Source organism: Phycodurus eques, chromosome 16 (genome assembly GCF_024500275.1).
Source record: "Phycodurus eques isolate BA_2022a chromosome 16, UOR_Pequ_1.1, whole genome shotgun sequence".
In the NCBI taxonomy this organism is placed as follows: Eukaryota; Metazoa; Chordata; class Actinopteri; order Syngnathiformes; family Syngnathidae; genus Phycodurus; species Phycodurus eques.
In genome coordinates, this window is record NC_084540.1 from 13,496,713 (window position 1) to 13,521,945 (window position 25,233).

General features: G+C 40.3%; 2 protein-coding genes across 7 annotated transcripts; one reads left to right on the plus strand and one right to left on the minus strand.

The window, feature by feature from the left end:
- Positions 1-1,021: 1,021 nt before the first annotated feature.
- Positions 1,022-15,612, plus strand: ap5z1 (adaptor related protein complex 5 subunit zeta 1). 4 transcript variants are annotated; one of them, XM_061699857.1, is made up of 18 exons: positions 1,022-1,128; positions 1,302-1,439; positions 3,091-3,271; positions 4,327-4,477; positions 4,627-4,739; positions 4,811-4,982; positions 7,674-7,721; positions 8,742-8,882; positions 9,821-9,858; positions 10,044-10,206; positions 11,193-11,371; positions 11,459-11,601; positions 11,714-11,832; positions 11,968-12,095; positions 12,700-12,797; positions 12,891-13,023; positions 13,238-13,452; positions 13,532-15,612. In XM_061699857.1, exons 1-18 carry the CDS (start codon positions 1,088-1,090, stop codon positions 13,839-13,841), a joined length of 2,511 nt encoding a protein of 836 aa, XP_061555841.1. In that variant the 5' UTR covers positions 1,022-1,087; the 3' UTR covers positions 13,842-15,612. The 4 variants fall into 4 exon arrangements, with proteins under 4 accessions (XP_061555841.1, XP_061555842.1, XP_061555843.1 ...); XM_061699858.1 differs by lacking the exon at positions 7,674-7,721; XM_061699859.1 differs by lacking the exon at positions 13,238-13,452 and having other exon boundaries at positions 13,532-13,695.
- Positions 14,285-25,019, minus strand: mmd2a (monocyte to macrophage differentiation-associated 2a). 3 transcript variants are annotated; one of them, XM_061699861.1, is made up of 7 exons: positions 24,661-25,017; positions 20,204-20,285; positions 18,354-18,514; positions 17,148-17,222; positions 16,946-17,047; positions 16,745-16,814; positions 14,285-16,017 (listed from the first exon to the last, which is right to left on the minus strand). In XM_061699861.1, exons 1-7 carry the CDS (start codon positions 24,774-24,776, stop codon positions 15,817-15,819), a joined length of 807 nt encoding a protein of 268 aa, XP_061555845.1. In that variant the 5' UTR covers positions 24,777-25,017; the 3' UTR covers positions 14,285-15,816. The 3 variants fall into 3 exon arrangements, with proteins under 3 accessions (XP_061555845.1, XP_061555846.1, XP_061555847.1); XM_061699863.1 differs by having other exon boundaries at positions 15,908-16,017; positions 16,745-16,884; positions 24,661-25,019; XM_061699862.1 differs by lacking the exon at positions 16,745-16,814 and having other exon boundaries at positions 24,661-25,018.
- Positions 25,020-25,233: the final 214 nt, after the last annotated feature.

Here is a 25,233-nt window from a genome sequence, read left to right on the forward strand (position 1 = left end):
TCTGCAACACTAAATCATTAAAAACAAAAAATGAACTTTATTCAAACAGATATCTGAGACAAACCCTTCACATCAGATGGTTTGACAAAAATTTCCCGATGAAGAACTTTGGAAGAAACCACAATTAGAGCACGTGGAAACTCAAATCAAGAGACAAAAGTTGGAATGAGTAAGTTACACGGTTACGAAACCAACAAAAAAAAAACATAACACGTGTTGCATTTCAGTGTGAGGCCAAGGAAGACTAAAGACAACTTGGAGGTGGTAAACTCAAGGAGAAGCTTAACAACCTGTAACTGGACACAGGAGATGGCCTAGGACTGAGAAATGTGGCGAAACTTCATTGGTGACCTATGCCCCACTTGGCAAAAGGATGTAAGAAATGTTTTATTTGTTTGTTCTGTTTGTACAGTAATTAACTAATTTCAACACACTTCAATGGGAATGTTTATCAATAAATTGGTAATTCAGTTTCTTTACAATTAATATAATGCAAGTACCAGTTTGTGCAAACTGAGTTTGCTGTTTATGGAACTAGGATCAGTGTCAACTAGGATCAGTGTCAAATTCAAGACAAGATCACTCAGGGCCAAATCTGGCTCGACACATCGTTTTATGTGGTCTGCCGAAGCAAATAATGTAATTATTCTTGTGAACGTTTGCACCAAGATTGCAAATTGTGTTTTAAATTTTAATAAAGTTGAGCTATTGCAAACATTTCGTGTGTGTGTGTCTGTCCAAACCCCTTTTAAACATAAATTGAACAACAGTTGAACGAATTGAAAACCATATTTAAAAACCCTGCGTTGCTCACAAAAAGAAAATAATAATAACTTTGACACCCCTGACCAACAAGAAATTAAAATATGAAAATGAGGTTTTAAATATTATTTAGTGTGTGTGATGTTGATGATGACTTTCTTTGGTTGTGGTAAAGACTAATGAGTTTTTGGTTTCTCCTGAAAGCGGAACTGAAAACTGAAAAATCACATGCTTTCAGTCGGGACTCGATTAGGGTTGCAATATTTATCTTCCGCTACAGGAGGAAGTGTTTGCTAGAACTCTAGCTAGCTGGGTTAAACCCAATATGTACTCTCACGGTTCGGAAAGCTTAATTAAACAAGCAAGGTAAGGCGCTGTAACAGCTATTCCGAACATATATTCTGTCCATATAGTTTAAATAAATGTTATTGATCCACTGCTTGCGAAGTAGCATACATCTGTATTCTCTGATGTGCAACAAAAAAATAATTCAAATGCCACAAAAGGGCTGATGATTGGTGATGGGGTTCAACTTGTAGGGAGATCCAGGAGTCTGAGCTGCAGAAGTTTTACAGCAGATTAATGAAGTTGCTCCAGGGGAAAGATCATGGTCACGAGACTGTTGACTCCTTGGAAAGACTGCGCCTCATCCTCTCTGCCACAAAGTACACCAGGACGTAAGTGCTATTAAATTACAACCTGACTGTGTTTTTTTAACTTCTACAACCGGAGTCCTTCCCTCACGTTCCAACAGTGGTGGGAGGTAACGAAGTACAAATACTTAACTTTACACTACATAGTAGATTTTTGTGGTACCTCCTTTACTTGAGAATTAGTTTTTCTGGCGACTTCTTACTTTTACTCCCTACATTTGAAATTGGATATCTGTACTTTCGTTCTACTCCATACTTTGCAAAAAAAAGGCTTAATTGTTACTCTTTTCAATCTCCACAGATGACGAAACGACGTAAAAGAAAATGTACATAGTTAAGGTTGAGTAAACCGCATTGGAGGTCTTATTAGATAAATAAATAGGGACAGCAGTGAGATGGAGGAGCATGAACCAGGGAGCATTAACGCCAATGACAACAGATTCAGGGACACAAGATATTCCCCTTCCACTGTCTTATTTAGGAGAATTGTTTGTTGTTTGCTAGAAAAATGTTTCGAGGCAAATGCGAATTGTTCCAGATTAAAAAACACAAGCATTCAAAAATTCTCTGTCTACCCTGAAAAAAAAAACACATACAAGTAAGGTGCATTTTGTTATCATTAGCAAATTTAGTGGTTTTGTTACTGAGGTCACAATGTTAGCAAAGCTATGGGAAGATGCTTTGATAACATTGTACTCAAGCCAAGCTAGCTAGCTCATAAAACAACAACATGCAACATGTAGGTAGGCGCTACCGATCAACGCAAACTAGAACTAGTAGACATTCCAATAGCTTCTTCCCTCTTGCGATCAACTTCTTAAACACCTAACCTATAATTCCATTACAACAAGCTGGCAATTTTTTGACTTGAGTTCGTTGTCACATTTCTGTGGGGCCAATTATGTATTACTCGTGCACTCACTGTAGTTGTCTCGCCATGCTGCACTATTTGCATATACTGGCCACTCATGCCAGAGTAGCATCTGCTCCATTTGCACACTGATTGAGGAGTATCTGTAACATTTGCACAACCAACATTGTCCCAGATGATCGCACTACTCGTCACTTTAAACCGCATACACTCCTTGAAGTCTCAGCGCCCTTTGCAGAATGGTCATTGCACCGGACTATTGCAATATTAGTCGTTCGAAGTGCTAGAGGACTTGTTTTTTGTCAATGTCTTGATGTCCCCAAAGTGTTCTGTAAATTGACTGTCTGTTGTACTAGAGCGGCTCCAACTACCGGAGACAAATTCCTTGTGTGTTTTGGACATACTTGGCAAATAAAGATGATTCTGATTATGATTCTGATGTAAGATGTTTTTTCCCCCTTCTCAGTATGAGTACTATGTAAGTTAATAAAATGGGAAAACTGTATTGTGTGTTGATTTGTTTTCTTGTACTAAGTTATCAAAACGGGGAGTGTATATCATTGACAGTAAGAACTTTTGAAAATAATTTTGTTTTTTTACTTAAATACATTTCACAGTCTGTACTTTTTTACTTTTGCTACTACTTTTACTAAGTACAGGAATTTACACAAGTAGTTGTACTTCTACTTCCTGTTAGTACAGAGTGTGAGTATTTTTGTCACCTCATCTTTCCAAACCCACATTGACCTCTTAGTCCCGTAACAATGCATGGGTCTGATGAATCCTATGTTTTCTAAACCAAAGGTTGCCCCCCGAGCTTCAGAAGATGCTTCTATCACTCCTCTCTTCACCCCTGGAGCAGCTTCAGGTGCTGAGCTCAGCTGTGCTCAGAGAGACACTGGCCCTCGCTGGTCAGGCAGAGAACTACGGCCAAGACGGCAACAGTCAGCTGAGCAGCCACAAAGCTGACCTGCTGCTCTCTCAGGTGTGCTTATGTACTATTCTGCTGAATGCATCGCTGCTCTACGAGGGAGTACAGTACACTATAAATGTGTGCAGGTCGCTACAGATGTGTTTTGATGGTTGAAATTGACTGTACCAAGTTTTGTTCAAACCAACCAATCAGAGGATGGAAAAAAGGGGATGTTGTTATGTGTCAGCTAGCTGGCTAAAGTAACAGTCCCATGGTTAATGTACTTTTAAGCTACATCAACCAGCACGACTGATCCTGAAGGCCCTTGGGCTTTTTAGAAAGACATGGTACCACATCGGCAAAAATCTGATTGGACAAAAAAATCTAACATGCACATACTGGAAGGTTTCTCTCAATACCTGGCGTTCAGTCTGTTGTTGATACTGTGTATTTCGTCATTGCCAGAATACCGAGTATTTCCTAATTTTTTAAGCCTATAATAATGTATAGCTTGACACAATCCTGTACATTGCTTATCTTTTTCATCTCAAATGTATACTGTTACTTTTCAGAATCAGAATCATCTTTATTTTGCCAAGTATGTGCAAAAAAAAAAAAAAAACACAAGGAATTTGTCTCCGGTAGTTGGAACTGCTCTAGTACGACAACAGACAGTCAATTGACAGAGAATACTTTTGAGACATAAAGACATTGAGAAAAATAGTCGCTCAGCAATAAAAGGTTGCTCGTAATCTGGTAATGCTGGTACAATATTTATTATTTTTTATTTTTTTGACAATTGTGCAAAAAGATGCAGAGTCCTCTAGCAATTAGAGCAGTTTGAATGACTTATATAGCAATAGTCCGGTGCAATGACCATTGTGCATAGGGCGCTGAGACTTCAAGGAATGTACGCAGTTTAAAGTGAGTAGTAGTGTGATAGTGCGATTTTTATATTTCAGTGTAGTTTTTTTTTCATGTCAGCGTGGCTTTAATACTCATTCGTTCTACTGGGAGATGTTCTTCAAAGCTGTGTTTTTCCTGACACTACTTTAAACATTACCACTGTATGTAGAAAAGACACGCATGTTTACACTTAACCTTTGCCCACGTTTTACTTTAAACAGGCTGAATCCCGAAATGATCTGTCAGCTCTCTGCACTCAGCTACTTCGCAGTCTGGAGAGCAGACCCTCAGAAGGGCCGACTCACTCGCTCGCACACACCCTGCCAATTGTCAACACCATCCTCACATACAGCCCGGAGAGCCTCACTGAAGGTAACAATCAATAATCAATTAATAGGCAGATTAAATTAGTAATGTGAAAAATGCTACATTGTTCCATTCAGCATTCAGCTTTTGCACGCCTAAGTTAAGTTTTTCCAAGTCGTTTGAGTCATAATTTCCCACTGCTTGAATCACTATAGATAACATAACCCTCCTAAGTAAAAAGCTTGTTGATTGGCTGCGCTATGCGAGCACCTCGCAAGGAGGCGGGGCTTCCTCAGGAGGATTCTTCACTGGATCCAGGTCACGTCAGGTATGCACTGGACTGATAACATTGTTATTTTGTACTTGATCAAATATGTTTCATTATCTGTGTTCCCTTAGCCGCTGCCGATTGCAGAGCTGGATGGGACGGTGTCAGGAGATTTCTTCACAGTGCTGTGCGTCAGTCAAAGTTTCACTGAAGACCAATGGATGAACGTTTACTCCTTTTCCATGCTACGACACTGGCTCCTCACCTTCCACTCTGTGTCCGGTGGCGCTATAGCCGAAACTGGTATGTAGTCAACATTCAAAGCTGTTCAATTTATGGTATGAAGTCAACATTCATTCAAAGCTGTTAAATTTATGTCAGGGGTGTCTGAACTATGGCCTGCATCGTTTGCATGCATTGCATAGCTTACTTTCTACACTTGGAGAAAAGAAGAAATTTATTCACATCTCTCTCATTTCTGTTTTTCACTAGTCACTCGTAATTCGCTAAAATGCGTCTCAAAATCGCACTTGTGTGCTCCAATTTCTGCTCTTTGTCCAGGTCATCTTAGTACAGATTGCTCATTTTGTAGCAGTTCAAATACCCACCCTCTTTCAGTGTAGAGATGTGATTCTGATGCTGCTATGTACATGGGCGGATCTCTCTTGTAGGATAGAGAGCCATTGGCCACCGAAATATCTTGCAAATTCCTTGACTTTTTCTTCATCACCTAACAGTTCTATGTAAAATATATGTGTGTATTTAGGCAGCACGGTGAGCGACTGGTTAGAGCGTCTGCCTCACAGTTCAGAGGACCGGGGTTCAATCTCCGGCCCCGCCTGTGTGGAGTTTGCATGTTCTCCCCGTGCCTGCGTGAGTTTTCTCCGGGCACTCCGGTTTCCTCCCACATCCCAAAACCATGCATGGTAGGTTAATTGAAGACTCTAAATTGCCCGTAGGTGTGAATGTGAGTGCGAATGATTGTTTGTTTATATGTGCCCTGCGATTGGCTGGCAACCAGTTCAGGGTGTACCCTGCCTCCTGCCCGATGATAGCTGGGGTGGGCTCCAGTACTCCCGCGACCCTAGTGAGGATAAGCGGCTCAGAAATGGATGGATGGTTTGTGTATTTATATATGTATGATGGATTGGTTTTAGCGTGTTGAAAGGTGAAGTATGTTAAAGTGGCCCTTGCATCCTTCCATTTTTCTTTGTGGTCCTCGGAATAAAAAGTTTGGACACCCCCGCTTTCGGTCACAGACACAAAACAGAAAAACAATTTCTGGTTCACAAAATTATGATTTAACATATCGTATCAGGGATTTAGCCTTTATTCAACCAATGATGATGCCCATCAGTCCATTTTTTCCCCCTCAATGTACCCTCAAACTATTAAGTGAAAGTACAACCCCAATTCCAATGAAGTTGAGATGTCGTGTTAAACATAAATAAAAACAGAATACAATTATTTGCAAATCATGTTCAACCTATGTTTAATTGAGTACACTACAAAGACAAGATATTTAATGTTCAAACTGATAAACTTGAATGTTTTTAGCAAATAATCATTAATTTAGAATTTTATGGCTGCAACACATTCCAAAAAAGCTAGGACAGATGGTAAAAAAGACTGAGAAAGTTCCGGAATGCTCATCAAACACCTGTATGGAACATCCCACAGGTGAACAGGCTAATTGGGAACAGGTGGGTGCCCTGATTGGGTATAAAAGGAGCTTCCCTGAATTGCTCAGTCATTCACAAGTAAAGATGGGGTGAGGTTCACCTCTTTGTAACAATGTTCCTCAACGTACAATTGCAAGGAATTTAGGGATTTCATCATCCACGGTCCATAATATCATCAAAAGGTTCAGAGAATCTGGAGAAATCACTGCATGTAAGCGGCAAGGCCAAAAAACAACTTTGAATGCTCGTGACCTTCAATCCCTCAGGCGGCACTGCATCAAAACCCGACATCAATGTGTAAAGGATATCACCACATGGGCTCAGGAACTCTTCAGAAAACCAATGTCAGTAAATACAGTTTGGCGCTACATTCGTAAGTGCAAATTGAAAAGCTACAATGCACGGCAAAAGCCATTTATCAACAACACCCAGAAACGCCATCGGCTTCTCTGGGCCCGAGCTCATCTAAGATGGACTGGTGCAAAGTGGAAAAGTGTTCTGTGGTCCGACGAGTCCGCATTTCAAATTGTTTTGGGAAATTGTGGACGTCGTGTCCTCCGGGCCAAAGTGGAAAAGAACCATCTGGACTGTTATAGACGCAAAGTTCAAAGGCCAGCATCTGTGATGGTATGGGCTGTGTTAGTGCCAATGGCATGGGTAACTTACACATCTGTGAAGGCACTATTAATGCTGAAAGGTACATAGAGGTTTTGGAAAAACATATGCTGCCATCCAAGCAACGTCTTTTTCATGGACGCCCCTGCTTATTTCAGCAAGGCAATGCCAAACCACATTCTGCACATGTTACAACAGCGTGGCTTCATAGTAAAAGAGTGCGGGTACTAGACTGGCCTGCCTGGAGTCCAGACTTGTCTCCCATTGAAAATGTGTGGCGCATTATGAAGCGTTATATACAACAACCGAGACCCCAGACTGTTGAACAGCTGAAGCTGTACACCAAGCAAGAATGGGAAAGAATTCCACCTACAAAGCTTCAACAATTAGTGTCCTTAGTTCCCGAACGTTTATTGAATGTTGTCAAAAGAAAAGGTGATGTAACACAGTGGTAATGATAAGTTAATGATCATTTGCTAAAAACAATAAAATGTGACAGTTTGAACATTAAATATCTTGTCTTTGTAGTGTATTCAATTAAATATAAGTTGAACATGATTTGCAAATCTGTTTTTATTTGTTTAACACAACGTCCAAACTTCATTGGAATTGGGGTTGTATTTTGAGGAATAAAAACCTCAAATAATTTCACGTTGCCCATTTCAGATGACCTGCTCTGTGTATTTATCATCTCCAGCAAACAGGTTACAGCTAAGTCTCTCCCTCTCTCACTCATTTTCTAATGGTAAGAAGTGAATTTGGCGTCCCCACGCCCCGACCCCCTGCATGTGCGTCGAAAAAGCCAAATGAATGAAATGCTTTCAGCTAAGCCCTTTGTCTGATAATTAATACTACACCTGATCTAAAGCATGAATTAACCAGAAACACTGACATGTAACTTCTGTGTTTCCCACAGTCTCAGGTTTGTTTTGGATGGAATTTATCCATTAATGAAAGCCCTTTCACTAATATAATCAATATTGTGTATTCCTGTAAATGTTTCTTTTTTTCCATTTTTATCTACTTGAGATCCTGGGGAAAAAATCTATTGTATATTCTACAATTCCACACATCTGTATTGATGCGCATCATGTATAATAATGTCTATTAACATTTGTATTATTGTTAAAACGAGCAGAGCTTGCTTCGAGCAAGTTATTATTGTTAAAACGAGCAGAGCTTTCAGTTCAGCACACAGAACCTCCAACTAAGCAAACTAAAATACATTTCCTGGTATTTAATATACAAGTGTATCTTCATTAAGTTTTCAGCAGTTCTATTTATAAAATGAAACTCATATACAAATTAATTAAACTTGTAGAAAAATACTTTTCTGAAGGATAATTCCTACCTCATTTCTATATTAACATCAATGCTTATCTAATATTCTAATTTCTCGAGAGAGTACATTTTTAGTTGTCATTAACTGTAAACCATAATCATTGAAATTAAAAAACAAAATCATGAAATATTTCACTCTGTTTCGTGGATCTGATGTTTTTCCATGGTCCTGTATTTAAATTCTTTGAGATGCACTTGTATGCCCTCCTTCCCATCACCTCTGAGCACCACATATAAAATAACTTGATAATTTAAATTTCTCTAAAATCAGGGCAGTATAAGGCAGACAACACCATTTTCTAAAATTGCCAACTCCTGATTGTGCTTTCTAATTCCATTTAACTGCTTTGCATGGCAACACCGCAATGTTGTGTGGATATTTGTTATCACCCCAAATTCTGATCTGTGACCTGGTATGTTATAGATGATAGGTCAGAGATAGATGGGTCTGTGGTTTCCATGGTTTCTGCCACATCCACCTCCAGCCGACTGCTTCCTCCGAAGGAGCATCTACGAGAGAAGGCCTTCCAGTACTGCCAACGCCTCATTGAACAGTGTGATCGCAGTACGTGTGCGCCACTGTCAGTGCTTGTCAACTTAAAGCTTAAATGTAATCGGTTGTTGAGCACAATGTTCCCCCCGCTATATCGCGGTTCACCTCCCGCGTCCACACCAGATTACAGATTTCTTTTGTGGGACCTATCTACTTGTCTGCAGCAGAAATACTTGTTTTGTCGCAGAAACCTGTGGTTTATAACGATCGTTTTTCCATGGGTTTTTACAGATTTTTACATTAATATATATACTGGTACAGTATTTAAGACATTGATGCGATAAAATGCAGTAATAAGTCAATATGTATATAAAATAATGACCATTTAAGCAGAGTTGTGGGTCTTTCATTTTCTTGGGCTCTTATCGGCTGCTGGGAATGTCACGCATTTGCGGATAGAATACTTTTAATTTCATTTTAAGTCCTACGAAGGCCCCCAAGCGACCTACATCTTCGAAGCCTTCTGGTAGTAAATCTAAACTCCAGAAGAAGATCCTGACGTTTCAGGAGAAAATCAAACTCTTGGGTATGCTTTGGGAGGGACAGATTTGCGTGGAGAATGCTGTCAATTTCTGTTCCTTCTTGATATACTATAGCTATGGAACGTCATACCTTAAGCATTATTGCCATCTAGGGGTATTCCCAGCCCACAGTGTATACAGTATCAATACCATACACTATTTTCTATACATTTTATTATTTGATTATATATTTTTAGTAAATATGTTTACAATGTGTTTAAAATTGTAATTTAATAATTCTAAATATGTTTAAAGTGTATGGGAGGGTTGAAACTATATGGTCTCTATATAGTGGCTTTTTCACCTATTGCGGGTGGGTCTGGAACGTATCCGTGATAAACGGGGATACACTATAGCTGTGTGCTGGTGTTCCTATACACTGTGTAAGCCTGGATAGCTGTAATGTTTCATTTTGAAACTTTCTTTCAGAGGCCCAGAAGAAAACGGATACAGATCTGCAGAAAGCTGTGAGCTCATCTTTCTTTTTCTTTTTCACTCACACTGCAGGGTTATGGGGGAGATACTTAGGAAAACGTCTCTGACAACAAAAATAATAACAAAACTCTAGTCTAGTTTTGCGGTGTTTGTTCTTGAGAGCATCAATAAATATTGAAAGATTTTATGAGGCTATTGTATTTGTTTCCTCCATCAGTGTCTGGTGGAAGCGGTGTGTATCCTGGACTGCGTGTGCATAGAGGATGCGTCCTTTGTCTACCGGGTGTTCCCGTGCATTAAGGCGCTTTTTGGTCGTCTCAGCTCAGACTTGTCATTCGCCAGAGTCCTGCTTCCCGTGGCACAGTTCTATCTCAATCATGGCACGTATAAGCACAAAATTATGGTCACATGAGCACATACTTCTGGTTGGCCTAACAACAGCAATTTCAAAGTTTCTCCATTTTCCAATATATCTTATCATCTGATAGTTTACCTGATGTCTGCCCGGTTCAGTTCATTTTGGAATTGTATTTCATTTTTCACATTCCATTACCTAAATAAAGAGTACCAAAATAGCTAATCTGTATAACCAGTTTTTGGCCCTCTTTTGTGGTGGTGCCTGCAGTGTGTTGATTAGCTGATATATAATCTTTACTTCCGCACGACAACAAAAATGGAACGTGGCTTTTCGTAAAGGAAACTTGCCTTCAGCTCTATGCCAAGAAGGAAGACTCCAAAAATGCAGGCTCTCTGTTGCCCTCAGTTTACCTTGTTTTCTTCTTTATTGAATTAATTGGTTGTTACACTGTGTCACACTGTCACCCAACGGAAGAGACATAAGCCAAATCACGGTTTACTGTTCCAAACTGTACCAAGGTGACCCGGACTGTACGTGCAGGCTGTGGTTTAAAATGACAAAACTTTGACACTTGACATTTGTTATTTTAAATCACATCACACCTCACAAACAGTGATATTTGGCTTTTGGGTGAAATTTCAGAATGAATGTAAAATGCACTGTAACCTTTCCAGGTAAACTTAAGGTGACCTTCTCTGAACTTCTGAATGCACCTGTCCATCATGCTGTTAACATGACGACACCCAACAATTTGCATAGAATTGGAAATTCATTGGTCCATTTATGGATTAGATACTGTACCTGTTGCGCACTTGTACACATGCATTCAAAAGTGAGAGAAGGTCAAATTACGTTCACCTGTAAAGGCCATAGTGGATTTTAGGTTAATCTTGAAAGTTCACCCAAAAGCCAAATTACCTCAAATTTTTGTGAGTGCTGAATGTGTCACTTGGTTACTTCATTCATCACGAACATGAATGTCTTGGTTTTTTTCTCTCCCCTGTTTAGGCGAATTGGCAGCTGTAGACTGTGACTGCGTCTGGAATCTGGTGTTTGGTCGATTCCCTGCCGAGCTCTTTAATGACCCTTTCTTGGCACATGAGCTTCTGCGCTTCTTGCGACTAAATCTCGAGAATGTGCAACTCCGAGTTCCCCAATACACACGCCACTTCCCAAATCTTTTTAAGGTAAAGAAAACAAAAATGGGGGGGAAAAGAATGTTGTGGCAAATTGTTAATTCATACTTGCTTGCCGGCATTTGCTGTCCTCTGCAGTTCTTAGCGTGGGACAGCCCTGCAGTGATTGATGACTTTGTTGATCTGCTGCCCTCTATGGTGACATCGGGTACTGCGCTGGAGCTGCTGCATACTTTGTTGGACCTCCCGTGTCTCTCTGCTACTCTGGTCTTGCAACTGAGGTGCACATTTGACAGATGAGCATTAGCCAAGTCTGGGGAAAAAATTGAACCTCCTCCAGTGTCATGGCAATTTTGGCTTCTTCAACTTTGTGTGCTCCCGCATGTGTTTCAGATCGATGTGTCTGCCCATTTCTGATTCGGGAGGGCGCAGCCTCCCGTCAATGGATGCGTTCCGAAATCCATCTTTCCGAGCACTGTTCCTCTTCCTACTTAGAGGTGAAGCGGGTTCAGGTAATCATACAATGTTTTTAATTACCCCAAAATTTTGTTCCGGGGGAGTGTTGACAACACGATTAAGGGCTGTGTCCAACAGTCTATTCTGCGCAAAGATTGCAAACACAAATGCATTGGTGTTGTTTTGCACAGGTGACACAATTGACCGACTCAGCGTGCTCCTCGAGCTGTTATCCGAGACTGCCAATTGGCCAAGAGTCGTTCAGTGTGCCCAGACTGTCCCGATTTTGCTGCATATTTTCTTCAACACAGTCATCACAGTGAGGAAAATAAATGTTCTAGGGCAGTGTTTCCCAACCATTATTGAGCCAAGGCACATATTTTACTTTTGAAAAATCCCTCGTCACACCACCGAAAAAAACAAGTATAAAAAAAAGTAAAGTATATACTTTATACAGAAATAATGATGATCTTGTCCCAGTTCAGTCAAATTTACTTAGTGTGAAATCTGGGCCTGTTTAGTTGAACATATACTCACAGGGATTGAAATAAAAACACAGATCTATTTCTAGTTATTATGACAGACATGCTGACCGATGGATACACAGGTTAATTGTAGTTTTTGCTATCTAGTGGAAGAGCATTGCATTGTTCTGCCTGTAAGTATACGAGTAAATAATCATTTTCTAACAAAAGTTAAATGGATAAATTTCCCTCGGCACACCAGATGATCTCTCACGACACACGAATGTGCTGCTGCACAGTGGTTGGGAATCACAGTTCTCAGGACTACAACTGTGTGAATTTTTATCAAATATTTAGTAACATTGCTTTTCTCTTTCATTGGTTCTACCGAATGATCTTTAAATGTAAGATCACTTGACCAGGAGAAAATATATGATCAAAAATGGCTCTTTGTTTTAGGTGGCTGACAAGACGCTTTTAGGGCAAGTGATTTTGGTGCTGCTGGAGAGAAGCAGCCTCCTCCTCAACGTCCCAAAATACAACACAGATATACACAGGTACAGTGCAACACACACAATGAGAACAAAGTGCTAATCCGATGTCTGTTATGGAGGCTTGCATGTTTCACCTTGGGTGCGTTGTCTCTGTAGGGTGTTCAGCCGCCAGCTGATGAACCTGTGCAAACTCCACCCCTCTTTGGTCATGGAACAATCCCACGAGCTGCTGGAGTTTGCTGGAGCCACATCCAACGTTTACGGCAAACAAGAAATCTACACCCATGTGGTAAGAAGAATGAAATGGATCAGTTTCAGACTGATAGTAGTTGTAGAAAGTCTTCCTAGAAGAGTGAAAGCCATTTTAGCTGCAAAGGGGAGACTCACTCTAATTGTTCTTCTATATTCACTTTCTGCCAGGAGTCCCAATACATTTGTCCATTGAAAATATTTTTTTTCAATACAAAACAAATCTTGTTATTTTCAAATACATCTGTCTTCAGGTATTAGTGCTCGGGGATTACCTGTCTGTGTCATATGACTCTCGCTGCTCCGTGAGGCTCATCACTTACTGTTTTGAGACTTTGGAGGCAGTGCTGTTTGAGATAACATCATCTGCCCCGCCATCTGGAGCAGGCTGCCCCGCCCCTCGCGTCATCACCAGTCTAATGAGCGCCCTTGCTAAACTGGCGTCACGATCACATGACCTGATACCAAGGTCGCTTCAAGGAATACTGTACATTTACAATCAGTGGTAATTGGACGTCAATGTATAATGTGTGATGTGTCCATCGTAGGGTGTCCCTGTTCCTCTCCAAACTGAGAAATGTATCCAGAGGGGGGTCCGTTTCCTGGTGCGATGATGAAGAGGACCTAGTTTCCATAGTAACTCTCGGGGAGGAGTTGTGCGCCCTTCTGAAGACGCCCGGCGTGGCTCAGAGTGTCCTGAACCCACCACCGCACGTCACCACACCCCAGTGGCACCAAGACACCAACGTGGCCTTGCCGCTCCAATTGCGAGCGCTCACCAGACTCACGCAGGCGCACACGTCGCATGCTAAAAGTCAACACACACCTACTTCTCCGTCATCCTACACAAGCACGTAAACAAACGTCAATGTACATCCATTTTCTATACCAATCCTCCAGTTTAGGGTCACAGGTGACCTGGAGCCTATCCCAGCTGACTTTGGGTGTGAGGTCACCAGCCGATCGCGGGGCACATTTAGACAAACAACAATTCACACCAATGGACAATTTAAAGTTTTGATTTAACCTAACATGGATGTTTTTAGAAAGTGAGAGGAAGGAGTACCCGGAGAAAACCGACGCAAGCACAGACAAAACATACAAACTCCACACAGAAAGGCCCCAGCCGAGAATCGAACCCAGAACTTTCGACTGACGCTCTAACCAAATGTGCCACTGTTTCGCCTCGGCGTACAAACTGTAATTTGAGGTTTAGATTGATTTTTGCACTTTTTGTAAATACATCATTTAATGCAGCACTGATGACAAACCAATCACAAAAAGACACTCAACAATCAGTGTACTATATTATCTCTTCTTTATTCTTTAACGTGATTTATCAGAAATAAATTATGTACAACAATGATCATCTGATTTGTATAAAAAAGAAAAACAAAGTCTCCGGAGCCTACAGAGTGGCCAGTAAGAAAATAGGTGAAATGTTTGTATAACAACATTTGGAGGAGTTCTGGAAATACAGACATTGACTATTAGAAAGTGCTTACAGTTTTAACAAAAAAAAAAAGGTAAACTATACCAAGAACACCAGATTACAGTTGCCAATGGGAGATTACCTCATCTTTAATGCAATCGGTCTTCATAAAATCATTGTCATTGTTGGATTTTTAAAAACTCCCCACTTAAAATGAGCATTGTTTACGCTTGCATAGAAATTTGAACTGACTTGAGAAACTGAACTCTTACTGCAAAGTGTGTTGCTTGTGGGTTTGACGCTCCATTTTGATGTTATTCAGCTATTCAAAATGAACAAAAGTTGAAAATAGTGGTCAATTTTGGTACATTTTTAGTGGAGGTGATACAAAGGGCTCCTAAATACAGTAGTTGCAAGAGAACTAATTGTTGTTGCCTTATTTTCTGCCTTAAAACTACCAGGATGCAATTAGTACAACATGAGCAAGAGATGCTCTCCATCAGTTGTTCTCAAAGTGTGGTGCAAGTACCATGAGTGGCACGTGAGCTCCCACTAGTAAAGTACCACTGCATGAATTGTTCAAACTGCATAATGTTACAGTAGCTTCAACTTTTTTTTTTTTTTTTTTTTTAAATCCACTACATTTTATAGGTACAGTTCAGTTGTATTTCACTTTTAAGTACAATACCTTTGCATTTAATCTTTTTGAACTATTTGTTTAAAAAAAACTAACACTCTGCTTTTTATGCAGTACATTTTCATTGTATCATTATTTAAGTATAGTTACTTTCCTATATTTAAGGCCAGAATTAATGTTTAAACTCTACATAATGTTAATGTGGCCTCTGTTTTTTTGGGGTTTTTTTAGGGATAAAATACGCCTAATTTTGAATGAACACGCTACTGTCTTTTCATGTTAGTCATTACAGTGATACTTGGAGAGCTAAGAATTTTTTAGGTGCACTTTGTGTCAAACGTTTGAGAACCACTGTTCTACACCCTTCGACTTGGTGCAGATGATGTAAGATAAAACTCATGACAAATTTATGTCTCTGCCTTCTCTCGCTACAAAGATTTTTGTCCTGATTTGACCAAATATTGGTCATCTCAACATCTTTGCAAGTTGATATTGGTACCTATGAGGTAATTAAAATTACTTTATTACTACCTATGATTGGTCCTTCCAAAATGATTACAGAAGCAGAATTACTGATTCATATTAAACTCACTGTGCTTTATCATGGTTGAGGTCAAGTGTAGAACAGTCAGGTTTATCAGCTCTTACCTATCAAATAGCATGTAAACTATTTACTTAAGACCACTTTCTTTTCCACCACTGAGCTTGTGTTTTCTCTGCCAGTAACATGGGATGAATTCTCTCAGCGTGAGAGCAGCGCGCCGTCACCTGGAGGTCTCCATAAGTTGCCGAGGCAAGTAGAGGTACCTCCAGATGGCGTAGTAGTGAATGCCTGCTCCGGCTGCCACGAAAAGATGCCAAATAGCGTGGGCGAAAGGGACAAAGCCGTCACTCTTGAAGAAGACCACACCCACAACGTAGAAGACCCCTCCCATGGCGAGTTCACACACACCTGCGTGGTCCACCTGCAACATGACGGGCAGCTTCAATTTCTGCTGCATTAGTGACAACATGATCGAATACTTCAATGACATACTGTTTCATGAATTCCTCTTACACTGCTGTCAATCAAAAGATTACATTATTTACCAATTTTGGACTCACCTATTTTATTGGAGCATAGATATTGTTTACAATAATACGAGTAGCAGACAAATAGGAAAGAAATGTATATTATATAATATATTTAGTGTCGTTCTTGCATTTGAAGATTTTTTTTGTAGCGGCTCTCATTAGATTGTGCAAGTGTACAAAATTGCATGTGACCAGTGTTTCTGGACGAAAAGGGGTCAGTGCCCCTTGACAGTTGCCAAAATTTTTACCCCCGTTTTACGCCCCTAATGGCTGTCACACTGCTCCTATTTGTTGGGCAATTTACACCATCAATGGCAAGTTCCTCGAAACAGGATTATTTTTAGGAAACAGCAGAGCGGAAGATACCTGCTACTACCTCCACTGATGAAAACTCAAAACTGCCTGTATTATTCAGGACAATGTCAAATAAAGCCTACTGGAAAAAAATGCAGAATTTCAACTGTTCAGTTTCATAAATACAGGCAGTCTGTGGTTGCTGCACAATGGCAGGATGTCTGCTGCAATGATAAAATGTTTTTTTTTTTTTTTTTTTTTTTTTTTTTTTTTTTTTTTTTAGTGAGGGGAAAAAATAATAATACAATGCTTCAAGCTACTTACCGTAGACAAGATAACCAGAGCAGGAACAGCTCCCATGGCTACATATCCCAGCAACTCTACCAGCTTGTACCTGCCCGTGGAAACTGTTATTCAATGCCAATGATTCTTGTCCAAACAATGATGGCGTGTACTGTAAACACCTGAGAGTGGGCGTTTGGTTTCAGCCACACTACTGTGTGAAAATCAAAGTGATGATCTTACCGCTCATGGAAGAAGAAGACGTAGATGGACCCAAAACAAGCCATGACCCAGATCAGCCAGCGCATGTGGCACGCCCACGGGCCCAGCTCCCTCAGCATCAACCTGTCCACACACGTCGTGCAAACGTCACGTCACCTCCGGTGTGACCTTAGCCACCCGTCAAACCGTATTATCGCGTTATTTGACTCATCGACAGACCTACCAGGGAGAGTAGGACGCGGCTATGAAGAAGTAGATGGCCATTCGGTCACACATATGGAAAAGTTGCTCCACCTTCCTGCAAAAGACAAAAATGCTACAAAATGGAGAGAATATACTGTTGGAAATAAATTAATACAATTTTATGGAACGAATAATAGAATTCAGGTTGCAAATGTATGTCAGTGTTTCTGATTGTGCTTAGGCTGAAAGTGAAGGCCTTGTTGGCCCGGACGGTCCACCAGTGATAAAAAAAATAAAATAATACAAATTGCTGTTCTACAAATGCTGAGTTATGCTGATACTATGCGAGCATGCCCCTAAAGCTGCATAGGCATGACATCAGACCAACTAACTGCGCACACTGGCATTGAATTCGCAAACGTCCAGTATTTCAGAAGCGGAGAAAAATATCTACACATGCATCAAGAATGAGCAGCACATTTTGTACTTTGACTGACTTTAAATCCCTTGAGAAGCGGTGATGCTGTTACGTAAGGTTAAAGCGAGCGGAAGAATAAGAACAGTAAGTACGTTTGACGCACAATCACACTGGGAGGATTGCTTGTCTCGCAACATTCACACAAATAAACCACTCAATCCTTCGTACTCGCTAAACGAAAAGAATGGAGGATTTAGGAAATGCTGTCAACCACTGAATTATTGTACACTCACGTCTCCCCTATTGATTAATTTAATCATTTTTTTATGTTCTGCCTAAGTGTTCCGAGGTACAGAAGAACCTCCAAAGTTTCAAGTTATTTATTTTTTTCAAAACAAATTTTGAAAAATGTTCCTGAAAGAAATTATGTCAAGTGACTTAATTCGTTGCAGGCTCCAACTGTCACATAACATGTTATTATAAAACCTTTATTAACCGTTAGTAACATTTAAACAATTTTAGCAGTGCTTCATGTCGTCAGAAGAGTGTAAATAATTTTCCAGCGACAACATCTCTCAGCATTGACATTTTTTAAGGAACTGTCATTCTTCATGATGTTACTAGTACGACGTGTTCTGTGAATGTGATGCGAAATATCTTTATAACCAGGTCACATCTGTTGTTTATCTGGACACCTCTGGCTATGTCATAATTAACAGTATAATGAACAAACTGTGTGTGTGACTGTGAGCACAAACATTCACATCTGGCAAATCATGCCACATGTGACACCCCCACCCCCCTCCACACACACACACACACACACACCTGAGGTGGCTTATTTTCCAGGCAGTAGCGTGGAAGAGCGTTGAGGTGACAAAGAGACCAGTGAGTCCGCTGCCGTAAAGCCAGGCAGCAACACGATGCCATTGGTCACCTGACAGGAAGTACAGCATGGAACCACCCAGCAAGCTCGGTAGGATCCAGAACTGTAAAGACACCAGTAGCATTTTTACAAGAAATATTATGATGACCAATCTGAGTAAACCCGTCTGCGCAATGATTCAATATCTTTGAAATCCATTTTAAGGTCCATGTACTAGTATGTTCTTGGTCTGCACTCGTAGAATGACAGTGCCTTACTAGTAAAGTGTCTCCACGATTCGTCTTTATTAGAAAACTACTGTGCTGAACTAGTAACACTACTAGGCTTAACTGATATGCATGTGTCATACACTGGTAGACTTCTTATAAAGGATATCGGCTAAATTATTCAAATTTTCTGTTAAATAAATACTTTTAATGTTATACTACATCTGGATTTTATTTAGAGGAATGTAATTCTTTATGTTTACTAATGCACATCCTGAGCACATTCAATTTAATAGAAAGAAAAGTGATTTTGCCAAACATTTTAGAGCTGTAATTGCAATACTGTGAAACTGCATTATTTTTGCTCATGGTTATCATCAAGTCAGAATCTGATCCAGGCCCATGCCTAGGCAGCAACCCTATGGCGGGACCGTCATAAAATTGTAGGTGCTGTGGCTTCTCCCACATTCCAAAAACATGCATGTTAGGTTTACTGAAGACTCTAAATTGTCCACAGGTGTGAGTGTAAATGGTTGTTTGTCTTTATGTGCCCTGTGATTGGCTGGCAACCAGTCCAGTTTCACCCAAAAGTCATCTGGATAAGCTCCAGCTCACCCATAACCCTAATGAGGACAAACGGTAGAGAAAGCGGTTGGACGGTACCGTACACACACAGCGAGGTAAGTCAACAGACTTGCTCCGACTCTTTTTCTTGATAGCGTCATGCCTTTGCGTGGCAGAATTCATAGGCCAAAGAAAAAATATTACATATGCCAGCCCCACCCACTAGGCTGTCCTTCTGGCAAACTGTGGATGGAATGCTGGCAAATACACAAAACTCCCAAAATAACCCTATAAATATTGTAAGGTAATCACACAAGGCTGTGTGAGGTCTTTAACTTGAGTGATGTTGTTTTACTATACAAAATAATGATACGCAACACAGTCCAGATCGTAAAACAATCCCACGTGTGTGGGAAAGGCCTTCTCAGCCACACAAAAACCTCTTAAAACTTTTTGTCGTCGTCGTTGTTGTTGGATCCATTTTTTTTTTCTTTGATTGTGCTTAGCGTGAGAACATTTCTGTGTTTTCCTCTCGGTCTTCTTTAAATGCTTTCCTGACATGAACATTCCTGCCCCTCTCCTTGCACAACTGCAGCCTCTGCTGAGCGATACCATGCTTTGCACAAGGTGAACATGTCGTTGCTTGTGATGTGCGGCTTGCCTTTCACTTGTTGTGTGGGGCTTAACCATCACCATGACCGCGCTTTCTCCCTGCTCTTTTCCATCTTTCATTCACTCGTTTTCCCTCCGAGGCCGAATGCGTTCAGGGATTACAGCAGATTAGGGAACGCTACAGGCTGAATCATGGATTACAGACCACTGTCCCGAGCAGAGAGCCCCAAATCCTTACTGTTCCGCCTCAATCCTCTGCATCTTTTTTCAGATCTTTCACTGAGCTGATGTTACTCATCAGAAATACAGTAGTCTTGGACATAGAGGAGATAAAACACAAATGATTTGCAGCTATACCCATCATAATTCCACAATTCACGTGTTTGATGTGTGTTTTGTGTGTGACTCACCCCGTGTGTGGCACAGTTAGCAGCATGTTCGTATTCAGTTGGCTGGTATCTCTCATTGGCTGGCACCCTGGTATTCATGAACCTGACGACAGAAAAGAAACGGGTTTGTACGTCATTTGAAGATCTGATGGCATCGTTAGTTAATTTACAACGGAATTATTTCATAACCTGTGAGTGTGTGTGAGTGCTGGACTCATTCTTGCGGGATTTAAATGCTGCTAATCCACATCACGTTGGAGGGAATTTTTGCATGCCCCATCGATACTTGGCAAACTGTGTTGTCATGGTCAGCTCTCATTTGACATTACAGTATGTACAGTAAATATCAAGTGTTCTAGATTTGTTAACTTAGATGGGTGTTCAGAAAAAGAACCTGCACTCCCCAGTTTTATACTATACAATATTATTTATTCACTCCAGTGATTTTTGCTATTTATGCCAATCATTAAATAACGTAAATACACATGCGCGCGCGCACACACGCACACACACACACACACGCACATGTAGTTTCATTGGTCCTGTGACAATAACCTTCTATTCTATTCACAGACACATATCCGCCTATGAGTTACTATTATCAGCAGTCATATTAATCAGATTCCAACATAAAAATATATATCAGTTTAATGAAAACATGATTAAAGTACAGTATTTTGAATTGCAATATTTAAAATGATTTCCCCCTGCAATTGGCTGGCGACTAGTTTAGGGTGTACCCTCCCCCCGAGTCACCAAAAGTCAGCTCGGATAGGCTCCAGATCTCCCACAACCCTAATGAAGATAAGCGGTATTGAAAATGGATTTCTGGATGGTATTTCCTTGGATTGAACTATTTCAGGTGAGTATTTCAATATGTTGGTGAGCTCCTTAAGAAGTGGGCAAAATTCCAAATGTGACCTGACTACAATATAAAATCTATGCAATTTACAAATCAATATGATTATATGGACTTCCTGATCCTGTGTGATGTCATAAATCCCATCCACACAAAATCTCAGTAAGATTTTCATAATAAAAAAATGTTTTGTGACAAACTGCATTGTTCGGCGACGCTAAAGTCTTCCCTTGCATGTGTGTGTGCAACTTTATCCGATATAAATCCCAGAGAGAAGGAACACATCTGGAGATGTTACAAAAGCACACTTAATACGGCAAGATGAACACACAAGCACACACACACACACGGAAAGCTTTACCCAGGGCCACAGGTGCATCTGTGTGGGTCAGCTGTGTTATTTAATCACACATTGAGAGCACATCCATGCTTACAAACATGCTGGCAATCGTGTCTTGCCCCCAGCACACCTACAGTATATCTTTTTGGTGTAACCATTTTTTTTCTATAGAATGTGGAGGGCGCTCAATTCTAATATGAAACACAAAACCCCTCTTGTACAACACATGCACCATGTACAGGACGGAAAACCTTTATGTTTAAAGTAGGGGCTCGCCCGATTAATCGGCTGGCACTTTTCAAAGCAGCAAAAATTGGCTGATTTTTTTTTTTTTTTTTGCTGTTTGCTTTTTTTACATTCAAACAATGTAGGAAACCAAGAATAAAACAAAAAGAGCCACAGTGCACAAAACAATAAACAATCAGCATAACAAAAGCACAAAAATCGCATTTGGAAATGTCTTAATCAGGATTGAAAGCCAGGATGTTCATGTAATTTTAAGTCCGTGCTTTTTTGCTTGAAAATTCCTCTCTGTTGTAAAGTTAAAATACTAAAGGACAAATTATTGTAAAACAGTCAAATGTTTTGCCTGTAACTCATACTGTATCTTTGTTGTTGTGAATCATTAAATAACCAAAAAAGAAATGACTTTATTCATTATCTAGTTTCTAAATTAATCGGGCAATTAATCTGTTACCAGAATTTTTTTCTGCCAAATATCGGCATTGGCATCAGCCTAAAAAAAATCCATATCGGTTGGGCCCAAGTATAAATCAGTATGTTCCACTCTAGGAGAACGTTTAGAATGTTTTCCCAGGACCTTCCTGTACTTCCCGTCCATTTGTCATTGCAACACAAACTTGCAGGCACCTTTTATTAAAAGGAGGCTCACACATGAGTGTTGTGTTACTTTGATGAAAGCAAATATTAACCTGTGTCATAAGAACCGCCTGGCTATAGAAAACTGATGTACGGCCTTTTGTTTTCCCAGGGAGCTTGGTGAGCTTCGCCAGCCGTGTTTTTCTGTGCGCTGTTGAAACGCTATCAATGGACCTGAGTGTTGCACTGTGATGTCCTCTAATTGCTTCTGATGGAATTGTGCGTGTGAGTGTGTTTGTGTAGTTGGACTGAAGAGAGGGGAAGACGGATCAGAAGAGACATTGTTGTCATCGTCAGCGCCACTACTCTCTGGCTTGGGCACACGCTGTCCCTTCGCTCGTGCACACACACACACACACACACACACACACATGCTCACACACACACACACATGCATTATGTACATGCCCAAATGTGTGTGTCTGTCTTTGTGTGTGTGTGTGTGTGTGTGTGTGTGCTTCTCACAAAAGTAAGTGTTTGGCTAAAATAGCCCATTTCAGCACATTCCATATATTAATAGGATCTGTTACATTTAAACTGTGCGTGTATATGCGTGTGTGTGTGTGCGTGTGCGTGTGTGTGTGTGTGTGTCCAGAGCGATTTCATTTTTCCAGTAATGCTCAAGTTCACCTCCTCTGGGACTCAAACTCTGATTCTCACGATGACTGTATCACTATGTGCATGTGCACACGCCCACAACTGCAAGTTTGTGCATGTGTCTGTTTTATATTTATTATGTGTAATGGTAAGGTTTTCTTATTTAAAAAAAAAAAAAAACAGAGAGACCAAGACATTTCATTACAACGGTTTTTCCGCACTTAATGTAACCTATTACATGTACAACTCAATTTAAAATAAAATACATATTTTTGGGAGGGGTAAGTAAAAATAAACAACTGTGCTATTGTGATTGCACAAGTGTGCACACCCTCTTATAGCTAGGATGCTACTGATCAGTTAACCAGGCAATCACATTGAAACGCATGTTAAATAGGAGTCAGCACGAAACTGCCTCCATTTAAAGCACGTTTGTTTAAATAAAGTTTTTATGTAACAGTTGGCTTTTCCTGACTTTTTTTTTTTTTTTCCTTATTTAGCAGAAACCTGAAGCTCTTAAACTAACACTGCACTGTTAGACATTCATGTAAATTCCACAGTTATTTAACACAAGCCAAACAGTAAACTACATTAAAGTTATTATACAGTAATTAATTACAGTTTCCACTGCATCATGGGATTTTGGCTGACGTCACACAGAGTTATTGTGTTTTGCAGCAGAATTGTGAAGCCGCGTGTCTCCCAGCACGCATTGCACCATGAAATGTTGAATAAAGACATTAATCCTTAATGTTCATGAATGATACGGATTAATGTAACATGAATCGTGTGTTTATGTTACCTGTAGTTCGTTGAATGTGTTTTATTTAAATCTCGTGTTACATTAATATTGCACTTTGTTTTCATGAAACCCTAACTGTGGGTCGTGTGCGATAGTGACATCCCAGTCATTTCTGCTGTATGCTAAGTGAAGTGAAGCTAAGTGTTACCTGGTGACTTATCTTTAAACATTGATTTGATTTTTTTTTTTTTTTTTTTAACTCTCTTTATGGTGTGTAACGCCAACCAAAATCCCATGATACAGTGGAAACTATGTATTATAATCACGGTACAGTATGTAACTGTAGAATTTACAGTAATGTCTAATTGTATTATAATATATGCCCAATTCCCCAGCATGCATTGTAATATTTATGGTTCCACAGTCATTTCGGTGTAAATAACAAGACATGGAAGACACTGGTAACAGTGTTGCCAGCAATTTACTGTAAAAACCCCATGAAATGTCTGACAGTGCATGTTGTTGTTTTTTTTAAGACCCCTATGTAACTTAATAAAAGAGGGAAACTATTTTGTAATTTTGTTGTTTCACATTTTTTCAATGTGGCAAATTATCAAAACGGCTAGAGTAGTTGACAGTACTTACTTACTTTTGCACAGTTTCAAAGTTTGCGCTTTTGTACTCTTGTTGAATCAGTGCTTCTGCTTATTCTTTTTCTTTTGCACAAGTACTTCTACTTGAATACAGTGTGAGTACTGCACTAAAGGACACGTTAAAAAAGGTAATATATTAATGTATAGCGGAATGATACACATTTTGAACTGCAGCTTTAGAGCAAAAAAAAAAAAAAAACGCACTGTAAAAAAAAATTTTTTTTTAAATAAAGTTTTACTGAATGAGATGCAGTTATTGTCACGCACACTCGCGAGTGCCCATTCTTTACTGTACACACGCAGTCGATCCAAACCAATCTCTTTGGCTCGAACCGTGCGCGTCAGTTCGTTTGGATGCACTGCAACCGTTCCAGTTGTAAAAGTTTAAATGACCAAATTTCTCATTACCTTCCAAATGTCGTCCACTTCAGGTCCATCTTGCGCGCGTCTGTTTGCGCGTCTCCGTCTACGGATCCCCCATTCCGGACGTCCCACAGCCGTGCGCTCAAAAATAACAAACACATAAATCCAGCCGGACCGACGACAACCTGTAGGCTCGCTCCGGCACACAACGACGTCTACCCGACTTCAACACAACTTTTCACCACTGTGTGAATGGACCCAGGCTGCATTCCTTTTAGCCGGCTTGGGTCGTGGGCTTGTGGGTCTGCGCAGAGTTTTTGTGCAGCGTCTCAGATGTGCTTGCAGGATGTTCAGCCGGCTGGTCTTGTAATCCCTCCTCCCCTCTCCTGGCCGATGATAACACAGCAGCCAACCACCACTCCTCCCGACGCAATTTATCTCCTCCCTCAAGTCTGTACTGTATTTTAGCTGTAAATATTTGTAGAGGAAACACTGGCCAATGGACTGCAAATACAGTGCTGAGGAAACCTCTAAAATCGAACCCAATCCCTTGAGTGAGGCCTCAATCTGTCGCCATAATACATATCCTGTATTAACTGGCTGCACTGGGGATGGTCT